The sequence below is a fragment of the Neophocaena asiaeorientalis genome, unplaced genomic scaffold, assembly GCF_003031525.2.
Source record: "Neophocaena asiaeorientalis asiaeorientalis breed wild unplaced genomic scaffold, Neophocaena_asiaeorientalis_V1.1 scaffold45, whole genome shotgun sequence".
NCBI lineage: Eukaryota > Metazoa > Chordata > Mammalia > Artiodactyla > Phocoenidae > Neophocaena > Neophocaena asiaeorientalis.
Genome location: NW_020174642.1, coordinates 10462886 through 10474603, shown reverse-complemented (window position 1 = coordinate 10474603; position 11718 = coordinate 10462886). Strand labels below are relative to the sequence as shown.

The 11718-nt window shown below is 54.7% G+C and overlaps 1 protein-coding gene across 7 annotated transcripts in view; it reads right to left on the bottom strand.

Annotated features, from left to right (window-relative positions):
• Positions 1–1243: 1243 nt before the first annotated feature.
• The window catches only part of SLC37A1 (solute carrier family 37 member 1), a 66070-nt gene continuing 55595 nt past the window's right edge, over positions 1244–11718 (bottom strand). For 4 of the 7 annotated variants that reach the window (XM_024758420.1, XM_024758421.1, XM_024758426.1 and 1 more), the window contains 2 exons: positions 6401–6498; positions 4585–6240 (listed from right to left, as the gene is read on the bottom strand). In XM_024758420.1, coding sequence (XP_024614188.1) covers positions 6112–6240; positions 6401–6498 — 227 coding nt within the window. In that variant the 3' untranslated portion in view covers positions 4585–6111. Of the gene's footprint in view, positions 2181–2602; positions 2668–4584; positions 6241–6400; positions 6499–7285; positions 11697–11718 lie in introns of those variants that run through there. The other 3 variants (XM_024758423.1, XM_024758424.1, XM_024758425.1) reach the window with 2 other exon arrangements.

Below are 11718 nucleotides of genomic sequence, written 5' to 3'. Positions count from 1 at the left end.
CAAGCTGCTTTAGAAAATAGCCGTGTGTGAGCCTCCTTTTCTAAAGGGGTCCACTCTCCCCTCCAAGGGCGTTGTTTGCCGTCCCTTTGCAGGCTCAGGACGGCCGCCCCTCTTCCTCTGTGGGTTGTGGAAGATTTTCTTCTAATACCTTAGTGCCCTGGGTCGGGAAAAACAACGATCGCCTCCTATAAAAAGCTTTCTGTTGCTGAACCACAACAGAGGGTAGCTGTTCTTCGGGGAAGGTGCAAAATTGAATTGGGTCAACTCAAGACCTCACCTGGGCATCTGAGCAGCTCAGGCCCCAGACAGAACTGTGCTCTGAGGCGGGAGCTCTGAGTCTTTTCCTGCCCTTGTTGATGCAATTTGGTAACGAAAGAAGGACAGAGGCTGTATGGTAGCAAGGGGGCCGCAGCCTGCCGGGCACAGACAAACTCAGGCCACCGCGATCCCTGGAGGCCGGCGAGAAGGATGCTTGCAGCCGAGGGCAGGGAGGGAGAGTGAGAAGGACGCGTGAGCCAGAGGCAGAGGGTGAAACACGGGATGCCGGAGGGACAGAAGGATGAAGCTGAGTGAACCGTGTGTGCGAAGCTGTATGGAATCCACTTGGTGTTGATGGAAATTTTATCTTTAGTAGGAGGAAACTTTCTAAGTGTGTAAGTAACTTTGGTTAATAAAAAAGCAAGCTCCTTGTGAGGACCAGTGTGTTCAGAAGGGCCCTCACCTCGCCTGCCCGCCACTGGAGAGCGGGGACAACAAGACGGCCATGAGCTACGGCCAGACCCTGACCACGGCCCCAGGGACAGCCTGCCTTTCCGTGCACAGGTGTTAACGCTCGGCACCCTGTCTGACAGAGACGTGTGTCACCTCAGAAGATGCCTGTTCTGAGAAGGACGTCTGAAAGCCTGCCCTGAACTGTGCAGTTTTCAAGTGCAGCCCTGATCCTGCCGGTGTGACAGTTCATGGTCAAGGACAAACCTTAGGGTATTCCTTGCATCACATGATTTACAAAATACCCAGCCGCTGGGTTTGCTGGGGCCTGGGCACGACCTTCTGTGTAGACTGGGGACTTGTCCGCAAGCAGGTGACCCCCTCTCTGCTGGAAACGGTCTCTGCTTCCAGCTGCAAAACCACGGACTGTGTCCGACCCTGAGAAAACCAAGGGCACGAAGCTCTATTTGGAAGTTTTCTTTTTTGAATGTAATGGAGACGTGAGCAGAAATAACCAACATTCTGCCTGAGTTGGTTTTTCTTTTAAACATTTTATTTCAAAGGTCAGCAACCGAGAGGCAACACCCGAGGAAACAAGTGGTTAGAGAACAATCGGAGCTTGTCTGAATCAATAACAAGATGCCATGTATGTTCCCTAAGCTTCTGTAACACATCACCCATTTCAATAAATAAATCCGCTCCAGTGCTGTGTCACCAAGGACAGGCCCAGGTCTGTGCGTGGCGTCATGGGGGGAGACAGAGGGCTGCGCTGGGGGCCCGGCCTCGCCGCGTCCTCCCCGCGACCCCACCCGGGGCCAGTGGCTTCGGGGCCCTTGGGGCTCCGGTGACGGGAACCCCCGGGGTTCCGGGGCGGCCGTCTGTCCTCCAGTCTGTCCACAGGCTTTGACGGCTTCACCGCAGTCCACCCTGGACCGTTTCCGGGTGGGTGCAGAGCAGGGGGAAGTGCTGGGGACATCTTTTGGGTGACATGATGGGTCTGAGCTCTGTCTTGGTTTTGATGCAGGTGTCAGCTCTGTCCTTGCAGAGGCGTCTCTGCTGTCCGCACCCCGACTGCCTGCAGCATCCTGACTGTCCCCCGGCACGTCCCTGCCATCTGAGCTCCACCCACTCCGACATCCCGCGCTGAAATACCTGAGACCGAGGCTGCCCTGGGCGCCGCACACCAGTCCCGGCCACTGCCACTCAGGATACGGAGGGGCCACCCGGCGCCCCGGCCAGCACCGCCCACGAGCTGCTCCGCCACTGCCGGGGAGCTCCACGGCCCGGCTGACACAGTACCAGGATTTCTCAAAGTGGCTTGTGTGTCTTTCCCAGGTGAATGTGCAAAAGGCAAGGGTAAATCACTCTTTTCAACACAGGATCCTTTATTTGAACTCTTCCTTGAAAGACAGTTTGTGAAGGACTGGCCCAGCCTCCCTCCACGGGACTCGAGGGGTCAGTGCTCCTTAAACCTGCAAGAGGAGGGTGAAACAGCAGCTGGTCTCCCAGCCTGCAGCGCTCAATTCACGCCCAAAGCGCAGAGCCTGGAGCTTCTCCCTTCCTGTCCTGAGGGACAGAAAAGGGGAGAGGACACAGGAAGGGGGAGCAGAGCCAGGCTGAGCCTGGGAGCTGCTATGTTTGTCCGAAAGCTGCAGCTCAAAGAGCAGAAAAGAGGTAAATTTCCCTCACATTTTTTCATTCCATTTTGAGGAGAGGTTGCCGGGATCGTACCCACACCAGGCATTGATTAGGAAAGGAAAAATCAGCGTGAATGAGGCGTGCAGTGCCAGGGACCACGGGTGAGGTGTGGTCTCTTAGGAGAAGCAGGTGTGGCGGCAGACAGGCCGGGCTGGCGCTCAGAGGCTGAGGGGCGCAGGGGGCAGGGCGCACTTACAGAGCTTGGTTTCCCGTCGCCGACCCCGGGCAGCTCAGCTCCTTGTGTATGAGGCGGAGCAGGAACTGCACCCAGAGCAAAGACAAGGCCACGGTTACTGCTGGGAGACCCTGCGGGTGGTGCCCTGCTGGCAGCAGGAAGGTGCCAGAGCAGCCCCGCCCCCCGGGAGCCCAACCCAGCGGGCGCTCAAGTTCACCGTGTCTGCGGCTCTCCCGTGGGGCGCTGGGGACCGGCTGCCCACGGAGGGGCCTCTTCCTCAGAACGTAAAGAACTTAAAAGCCTTAAGCAGAGCGGTGGGAGTGCCCCGCACAGCTGCCCACGGGCCGGGTCCCTGGGCAGGGCTGCTGGGCACCGAGTCCCGTGTGTCACTGCGGAGGCCGTGCTCCTGGGAATAACGCCCTTAGGACAGATTCCAGCCAGAAGGAATCTGGTTTAAAATGAAACCAGTCCAGTCATAAAGTGTCCAAATGGGAAAAAAGACAGAGAGTGAGGACAAGGTGACCCATGGTCACGGTGACACTGGGGGAGACCAGGGTAACGGAGGACCAGGCGAGGGTCCGCAGCCAGCAGCACCGGAGGGCTGCCCGGCCATCCTTGGAGCAGCCCTGTTTCATGGGGTAGCTTCTGCGAGAGCCCCGGCCCTGCCGCCTCAGGGCCTGCTGGTCGCCCCACCAACTTCTCAGACGTGACAAAAGCGGCCGTCTGTGTGCACTGCCCAGCAGGGAGAGGGCCTCTTGGCCCCAGAGCCCGCCCGGGTGGCTGCAGCCCCGTGTGACGGGGGTCAGAGGGAGAGGGGAAGGCCCGGGGCTCGGAGAGCAGGGCCCCAGGTGTGATCACAGCCAGACAGTCCGCAGACCCCCAGGGTCACCTGCCGGGTTCGTGGAGGTCCAGCCTCAGATGTGGAAGGAGGTGAAACTGGCCTACTGACCCCAGAAGAGAAGAGGCATGTCTGGTCTTTTTTTTTTTTTTTTTTTTTTTTTGTGGTACGCGGGCCCCTCTCTGCTGTGGCCTCTCCCGCTGCGGAGCACAGGCTCCGGACGCGCAGGCTCAGCGGCCATGGCTCCCGGGCCCAGCCGCTCTGCGGCATGTGGGATCTTCCCGGACCGGGGCACGAACCCGTGTTCCCTGCATCGGCAGGCGGACTCCCAACCACTGCGCCACCAGGGAAGCCCATGTCTGGTCTTTAAGGCTGAAAAGACTGTCCTCAGTGGAACCACCGAGCCGTCTGCTGGCTGTCCTTCTCGCTCGCTCTCCTGCAGCGATTTTGGCTGTAGTCTCTCATCTAACCTAGCCGGTGCCTCGGCCTCGCAGTTATTGTTTGCCTGTTATGTGCTTTCCCTTTCGTCCTTTCTGACGTTTCAGGTGTGTTTCCTGTAAGTAACTGGAGTCGGGGTTTCCAAGCCAGTCTGCCGTCCGCTGGTGACCGCAGACCCGCTGGGATCCTCTCCCACACCCCTCACTCCCAGCTCTTTTCTCTTCAACGACTGCTTCGACCTCAGGTTCTCCAGTTTCTTCCTCTGGGACTCCTGCTGGACGGTGCCGGGCCGTCTCCTCTGAGCCTCCAATCTCTATCTGCTCCCTAGTATTTTCCATCTTCCCCTTTCTGGGCTCATCCTGGATGATTTCCTTACACCTGTATGTCACCAGCTCCGTCTTTTTTAGTTCTTGTTCTGTGCACATGAATTCAGTTCCTTCTTTGCCATCTTTAGTAATTTTTTCTTCATCTTTTTTTAATTGGAGTCTAGTTGATTTACCTTGTGGTGCCAATCTCTGCTGGACAGCAAAGGGACTCAGTTATGCACGTATATACCTTCTTTTTTCATATTCTTTTCCATTATGGTTTATCCCTGGAGGTTGGATATAGTTCCCCGTGCGCTACAGTAGGTCCTTGTTGCTTATCCATCCTCTGTATAATCGTTTGCACCTGCTGACCCCAAACTCCCAACCCTTCCCTCCCCCACTCCCCCTTCCCCTTGGCCACCACAAGCTGTTCTCTATGTCTGTTTGTCTCTGTTTTGCAGATAGGTTCCTTTGTACCATATTTTAGATTCCACATACAGGTGATATCATATGGTCTTTGCCTTTCCCTTTCTGACTTACCTCACTCGGTAAGATCATCTTAGTAACGTTACAAGTGTTTATTTTTACGGTTTATGCGATAACCCTTTTACCTGCCGTTTGGGGGTCTGTTTGTTGTGCCTGTCACTGCATCACAGCGGGCCGTTCCCTACTGTTTCCTGATTTGGGAGTGTGAGCTCATGTGAAGCTGGGTGTTAGAGGCCCCACGCGGCGGGCGGTGAGCACTGTTCCTCTCACATGGTTTGGGATTTGCTTCTGCCGAAGAACCAGGTACATCACCCCCCTAGAACCAACTTTACTTAATTTTTTGTAGGTGCTACATAATATTGACATAATGCTAAGTTAAAAAATGGAAGGTGACTGTAAGCAGGTCCGTGGCTAAAAGTTCTCAGGGGAGACTTCCCCCCAGTCTGGCGTGTGGGCTGAGACGGCACACATCCTGGCTGTCTTCTGCACCAGTGTGCAAACGTGCTTGCTTTCACTACACGCAGGGACCCCCGACGGTCCGGGCTTGATGAGGGGTCTCCACTTCCAGCTCCGCATCCTGGGCCAGCCCAGCACCGCGCCTCTTAGTCCCAGGGCTGTGGGAGGGGAGGCGTAACCACCCAGCCCCTCAATTCCTGAGACCGACGACTCACCCTGGCTGCTCCAGCATCAGCCTGGGTACTTATTTTAGTTATCTTTACATTCTGGGGTCCTGGGGATATCCTTTCCTTTCTTACGAGTTTAGCTGTGCTTTAAAAGGAAGTTTAATGTATATATTACCTGGTATTTCTGAAATTGAAGTGTTTTCAGCCTTAAACAGCCATAACGATGGAAGTTTCACTGCTACTTGGCGGAAATGATCTGGGGACTTAACTGAAGAGCTGCTTTTAACACCTAACAGGTTCATAAGTTGAGAGTCGGTATTTGATTCTGTATGAAATGGGGGGAGCCGCGTCTTAGGGCTTCCGGGAATGAAAACATAAAGGTTTCATTTAATTGATGGAGTTGATATTTCCAAGATCCTCAACTCATTTGTAATGGGATCAACATTCGGTTTTCCGGGTGACATGAGAGGAGACGGTGGCTTCAGGTCTGGGCCCCTGCGCGGGGTGACCAGTCGGGGAGGCGCGGTGGCCACTCTTGCAGGTGGCCGCTGCAGGGCTGTGCCGTCGGGACCGGCCTTCTCCATCCCGGGGAAAGCCTCCGACCTTTGCGTGCAGGAGGGGACAGACGCGCGGCGCGGAGACCGCGGCGCTCAGCGCTGCACGGGCGGCCCCGGCTCCTGTTCTGAACTCCAGAACAGTTTGGGTGCGGGAACCAGCGGCTTCCCCAGTGCGGCCGACTCGGGGCAGGAGGGGTGTGGGAGCAGTCATGGCACCGGGTAGGAGGCCAGCTAAGTGCACCGTCCCCTTTAACCCCCACAGTAAATCCCGTCCCTGGTGCCGTTATTCTGCCCGCTTCACAGGTGGATGCTTCGGAGCAGAGGGGCTCAAGAACCCGCCCGAGGCACACACGAGCCCCCTCTCAGCCTCTTTCCCAACGTGCTGGAATCCACACGCTGCTGCTTCGGACATCTGTTTAAACCAGAGAAAGGGCCTAGGACCACGAACATTTAGGGGTCTGTCCCCGGCCCAAACGCTGGCAAGAGCCGCAGGAAGAAGTGCCCCCGGTGTGTGGCTGACAGCCACAGAGACACGCGTGAAAGCTGCTTGGCTGAAAAGCAAGATGACTCACCACTAAAGCACAGGCGTCTGCAAACACCAGCATGTAGAACACGTTGCTCCATCCCGACGGGGAGAGGAGCCCGGCCAGCAATGGGCCCAGCGCTGCTCCTGGAACGAGGCAAAGGGACACGCGTGGTGCTGTGTGCAGAGAACTCTGGAACGTGACTACCCAAAATACCCAGGCCCAGTCAATATACAGGAAGGTGCTCGACACCTTACTCCTAACTTAAAAAAGCACGTTAAGGGGACTTCCCTGGCGGTCCAGTGGTTAAGACGTCAAGCTTCCACTTCAGGGGGCGTGGGTTCGATCCCTGGTTGGGGAACTAAGATCCCGCAAGCCATGGAGCATGACCCCAAAAAAGAAAAACCACATTAAACGCTAACGTTTCACTCTCACCTGTCAGATTGATAAGGGATAAAAGAGCCTGGTACTTGTACTGGTGAAGGCAGGATTGGTCCAAGCTTTTTTTGGAGGCAAATCTAAAAATGTGTCTTCACTTTACGATATCCATTCTTTTGACCCAACAATCCCATTAAAAAGTTATTATAAAGTAGTCAGAACCTGATGCACAACCTCTGACATTCTTATGGTATGAAAATATTTGCTTAAATACGAATAAGGTTCGTAGATGTTAATACTGTATCACTGTTAACTTCCTGATCCTCCTCATCGTACTGTGGTTGTACCAGGAATTCCTTGTTTGGGGGGAATACGCGCTGAACACATAGCTCTTGTAAAAGGGGCAGCATGTCTGCGATTTACTCTTAAGTGGTTTGGGAAAAAACATGCACGTGTATAGTCATAAGCATACACTCGTGTGTACGCATATGCGCCCGTGTGTGGGTGTGTATGTACAGGGACAGAGAAAAGAGAGAGGGAGGGAGGGAGGGGGAATGATAAAGGAAATGTGATTTCTTCGTACTATTTTTGAAACCTTTTTGTAAGTCTCAAATGATGTCAAAATAATTTTTTAAAAAACGGTAAAACGAAAGCAAATATTCCTCAAAATATCCAGAAATATCTGTTTAAGAATGTTTGTCGCAGCACCTGTTTACTTTCCTAAGAGAGACTGGAATAAGTTATGAAACGCGTGGAGGATGGCTCAGTGGCTCGGAACAGGAAGAAGCATGGAGAATTCCCAAGTTACTGACTGAGCTTTAACCTCTGAGAGAGAGGTTGATGAGGGTCTTTCCTACGTTAGACGTGCTGGTGTTAAGTGTTCACAAAGAGTGCTTACTACTTTTATGATCGGAGAAGCAATTGTGTTTTTTGAAAGTCACAGAAGGACTCCAGGTCAACGTGAATTGTTCACACGTGTTTATCTCTTCCCTCCCGAACACCCCAGGATGAACCATAACTGAGTTAAAAAAAATGAAAACCCACAAGGAGACGGGTGGATGAGAGAAGGCACTGCTTTTGAGGATGGGATTTAAAGGGCGTGACTGGCATGGTCTTCCTTGCTCACGAGAAGGGGCCGGGGACTCCCAGCTCAGAGCCAGACTGCCCAAGTGCACGAGGCAGGGGCGGAGGGGCGGTAGGAGAAAACGGGATCTGGCTGAGACTCTTCTATAATGAACGGTTAGATACGACCCTCCGGCCCCTCTGACCCCAGGTTTCTCCTCCTCAGCATCACTACTCAGTGATCAGCCCCCCACACCCACATCCCAGGAGAGCAGAAGCTTAACCTCGCCTCCCAGTGGCAAGAATGCTGGCCGTGAGGTCACACCCCTGTGGGTCCTGGGGGGGCGGGTCTCCTCCTCCAGACCCCAGTCGGACCCCAAAGACCAGCAGCTGACATGCACCCCGTGCAGAAAGGGCTTCTGACGAGTTCTTAGTGGCTCCGTCTTAAATATGAATATATGATGGGATGGCCGAGGTTCACCCATGCAGAGGAAAAAGCCTCAACGTGAAAGCAGACAAGCGGGGAGGAGGGGGAATCTGGAGGAAATAAAGAAACCGTGGAGAAGAACATTCCCCAGAAAATGTCATACCCTCGGAGCACTAACAGAAAAAGAAGCTGAATCATGCGAAACTCCCACTTTTGTGTCTGAAAACCATCCAGCTTCGGCAGTTTCACAGCATTCAATCTCACAACACTGCATCCAAGAACAGGATGCACTGAAAGGGCAGGGTGACACTAGTGAATAACATGGTGATGTCTGAAGTAAAAAGTTCAGCACGGAAGTTGGAAAGGAAAGCCAGGAACATCTCGGAGAAAGCAGAGGAGAACAAAGACATCGTCAGGCAAGGAAGAAAGAAAATTGAAGGATGAATCCAGAAAGTTAAACATCCAACTAATGGGTTTTCTAGGAAGACAAAAACAGGAGAGGGGACTTGTCAAAGAGAAAACACAGCACACTTCCCCAGGGATGCAGGGCATGTGTTTCCAGACTGGGTGGGCCCCAGGTGCCCAGGGCGTGGGGGATGCAAAGAGGCTGCAGAGGTAAAGTGAGCCTGGGGGCCTCCAAGAGGAAAGACCAGAGGTCAGAGGTGGAGGCCTGGGCTAAGGGCGACACCGGGTTTCTCTGTGGTGACAGCGGGAGCTAGAAGACACTAGAATTCTGGGGAAAAAGGACTCTCAGCTAGAATTCTATACCCAGACAGACTAGCCACCAAGGGAGAGAACTGAATCCAGACCCCACAGACTCCCGAGCTCTCAAATCTGCCTCCTGCAAACTATTCCTTGGAAGCTACTAGGAGACGTTTTCCACCAAAGAGGAGAAGTAAACACGGGGTCTAGGAAACAGGGGTCCACTGTGGGCAAGACATGAAAGGGGCTTGCAGGAGGGCAGTACAAGCAGCTCTGGGATGAGAGTCGTGTCCTAGGCGGAGCACAGGGGTCACGTGGCTGCAGGGCCCCTCGCAGGCTGCCGGCCATGCTGGAAAGGAAGGAACAGCAGAGACAGAAAAGTAAACAAAAGGGAAAACAGGACCTTTGCTACTTTGGGGAAAACCAAAAACGTGCATATTAAGGGTGTAATAGTTAAAGTTTATTTCTGGGCTCAAGAGCGAGCGAGGTTAAGCACTCAGGATGGCTGGGGAGGACGAGAGGAGGGGCCGTGGGGAGCAGGGTCCCCAGCTTCCTCACCAGGAGGACAGCAGAGAAGGTCAAAAGGTGATGGATCAAGAAACGTGTGAATGTGTATGTGGGGAAGACTGGAAAGAATGGTCGAAAGTGACGGCTTCTAGAAAGAGGGGGCGGAGGGGCGTGGGCAGGGGACTGTCATTTTGCATTATAATACGTTTCTAAGACTACTGTCTGGTTTCTAAAGTAACACTGTGTGTTACTTTGAGAAAATAAAAATTAACTTGAAGAAATTCAGGGCTCTATTTAATCGCTCTGCATAAACATGAAGAAACAGCCAGCCTTGCAGCCCACTGGGATGCAGTTCTCAACCTTGTGAACGCACCAAACACATGAGCTGGTGTCCCTGCAACCGTCTGGCTCTGGTGAATTGCGAGAAGGCACCAGCTTGTTCACAATTAGTCGAGCTCTGTCTCCGTTGGAACCAACATTTACAACGTTTAATAAATACATCAGGGTAAACACCCTTGTGAACAGAATTTCTGCTGGAACCGTGTGCATTTCTGCTTGAGCCTGGCTTTGCTTCCATCTACTTGGGCAGCACTTAAGCAGAGAAACAGTGGGGGAGACACAGTGGTGGACGTGCCTGCCTGCCGTTTCCATGGCGACCACCTCCTCTGTCCCGGTGCACTGGGGTTGCCAGAGCCCGTGGAGTCCGAGGCTCAGCCAGACCCAGGATGCAGGACCTGCAGCGAGTGCAGAGGCCAGGGATGGTCTGAGTTAGCCTCTGCCCTCCTTCTGTGAGGGGTGACAGGTGTCCAGAGCTGGGCTTTGGTTCCTCCTGCAGCTCAGAGCCTGCCCCCGATTAGAGACGCAGTGTCTCTACCCTGGGCCAAGAACTTCTGCTTCCCTCTTGTTTTGAGAAGATCAAGAAAAATGTGTTCTTTAGGCTACTTCATAATTTCCTTTTTTTAACCCCCCATCTTCTGCTTTAAAATGCAGTCAGGGCTGCCGGCCAAGCTCCCAATTTGCTTTCAGAAAAGGGTGTCACAGTGGGCGCTGGACTGACTCAGACAGAGGCCTCTGTGGACAGAAGGTAGAGAGGATGCGGCCGGGTCGCACAGCCCCTCAGAGCCGTGCTCAGCCCAGGAGTCTCCCGACAGCGCATCTTCCAGGCTGTGGGAAACTTCTCAGGGGCCATGTGAGCCCGGGGGGGCGTGCTGGCAGACCGCGGACACCCGTCACACGGCACGGCCCCCTGCCCTACCTCCCTAACCCCAGACCTGTACCCCGGCTCCCAAGAGGTGCCCCCGAGGGGATGTTCTCACCGAGAACATCAGAGTGGTGAGACCACTATCGCAGTGGGACACGAGCGGGGACTGGGGAGGCTGAGGCCTCTGCTACCCAGCCCCTCATCTTCGAACCCGACAGCCTGGATGGGAGACCGCCCGGCCCACCTGCGATCTCCCGTCTTAGAGCCACCGGGCAATTCCTTCCTCACCCACTTACTGAGTGCCTGCTCCATCCCAGGCACCGTCCCGGGGCTCAGAGTACAACCGAGAACGAAACAAACTCCTGTCCTCCTGGGGCTTCCATTCAGGCGCAGGGAGAGAGGACAGTACAGAGCAGACAGGTGGATGGTGCTCCAGAGGAGGGCGGGCCAGCGGGGAGAGGCCCTGAGCCTGGGCAGGGAGGGGTCCGCACGCCCCAGACAGGGTGGACCGAGGAGGGCCAACGGAGAGGCCAGTATTGGGTGGAACTGTGCTTACAGAGCCGCTTTTGTCCGGCAAGCGCTTGGTTTACTGCTACAAGGGTGGTCCAGGCCCCCCAGGGACCCTCCCCACCTGGCCTGCCCTCTCTCTCATTGTCCCCCTACTTCAGGGGCCTGGGGCAGCAGGTGACACATCAGGATGCAACCGAGATCCTCCGCAGCAGCCATCGGGGCCACTCCAGCCCACCTCCCAGCTTCACTTCCCGTGTCTCCAGCAAGGGGCCCTCACTGATGCAGGAGCCTGGGGCAGGCAGCTCTGGGGTCTTGGCGGGAGGGGTCCCGGTCTGTGTGCTCCTCCCAAGAGGCTCAACAAAGGTCATGGACTTTGCTGTCAGCCTTCTGACTCACGGATCAGGACAGGCTTGCTGTTTACCAGCTCCCATCGGCCCAGCTCAGAGTGGTGAGTTGCTCCTTTTTCCCTCCAGAATATGCTACTGCATTCTCTCCGAGATCCTTAACGGGGCTGGTAACACTCGGAGTCTTGTGTGCCACGGGACCCACCAGTTCACCTGTCATTTATATTGAAATAAG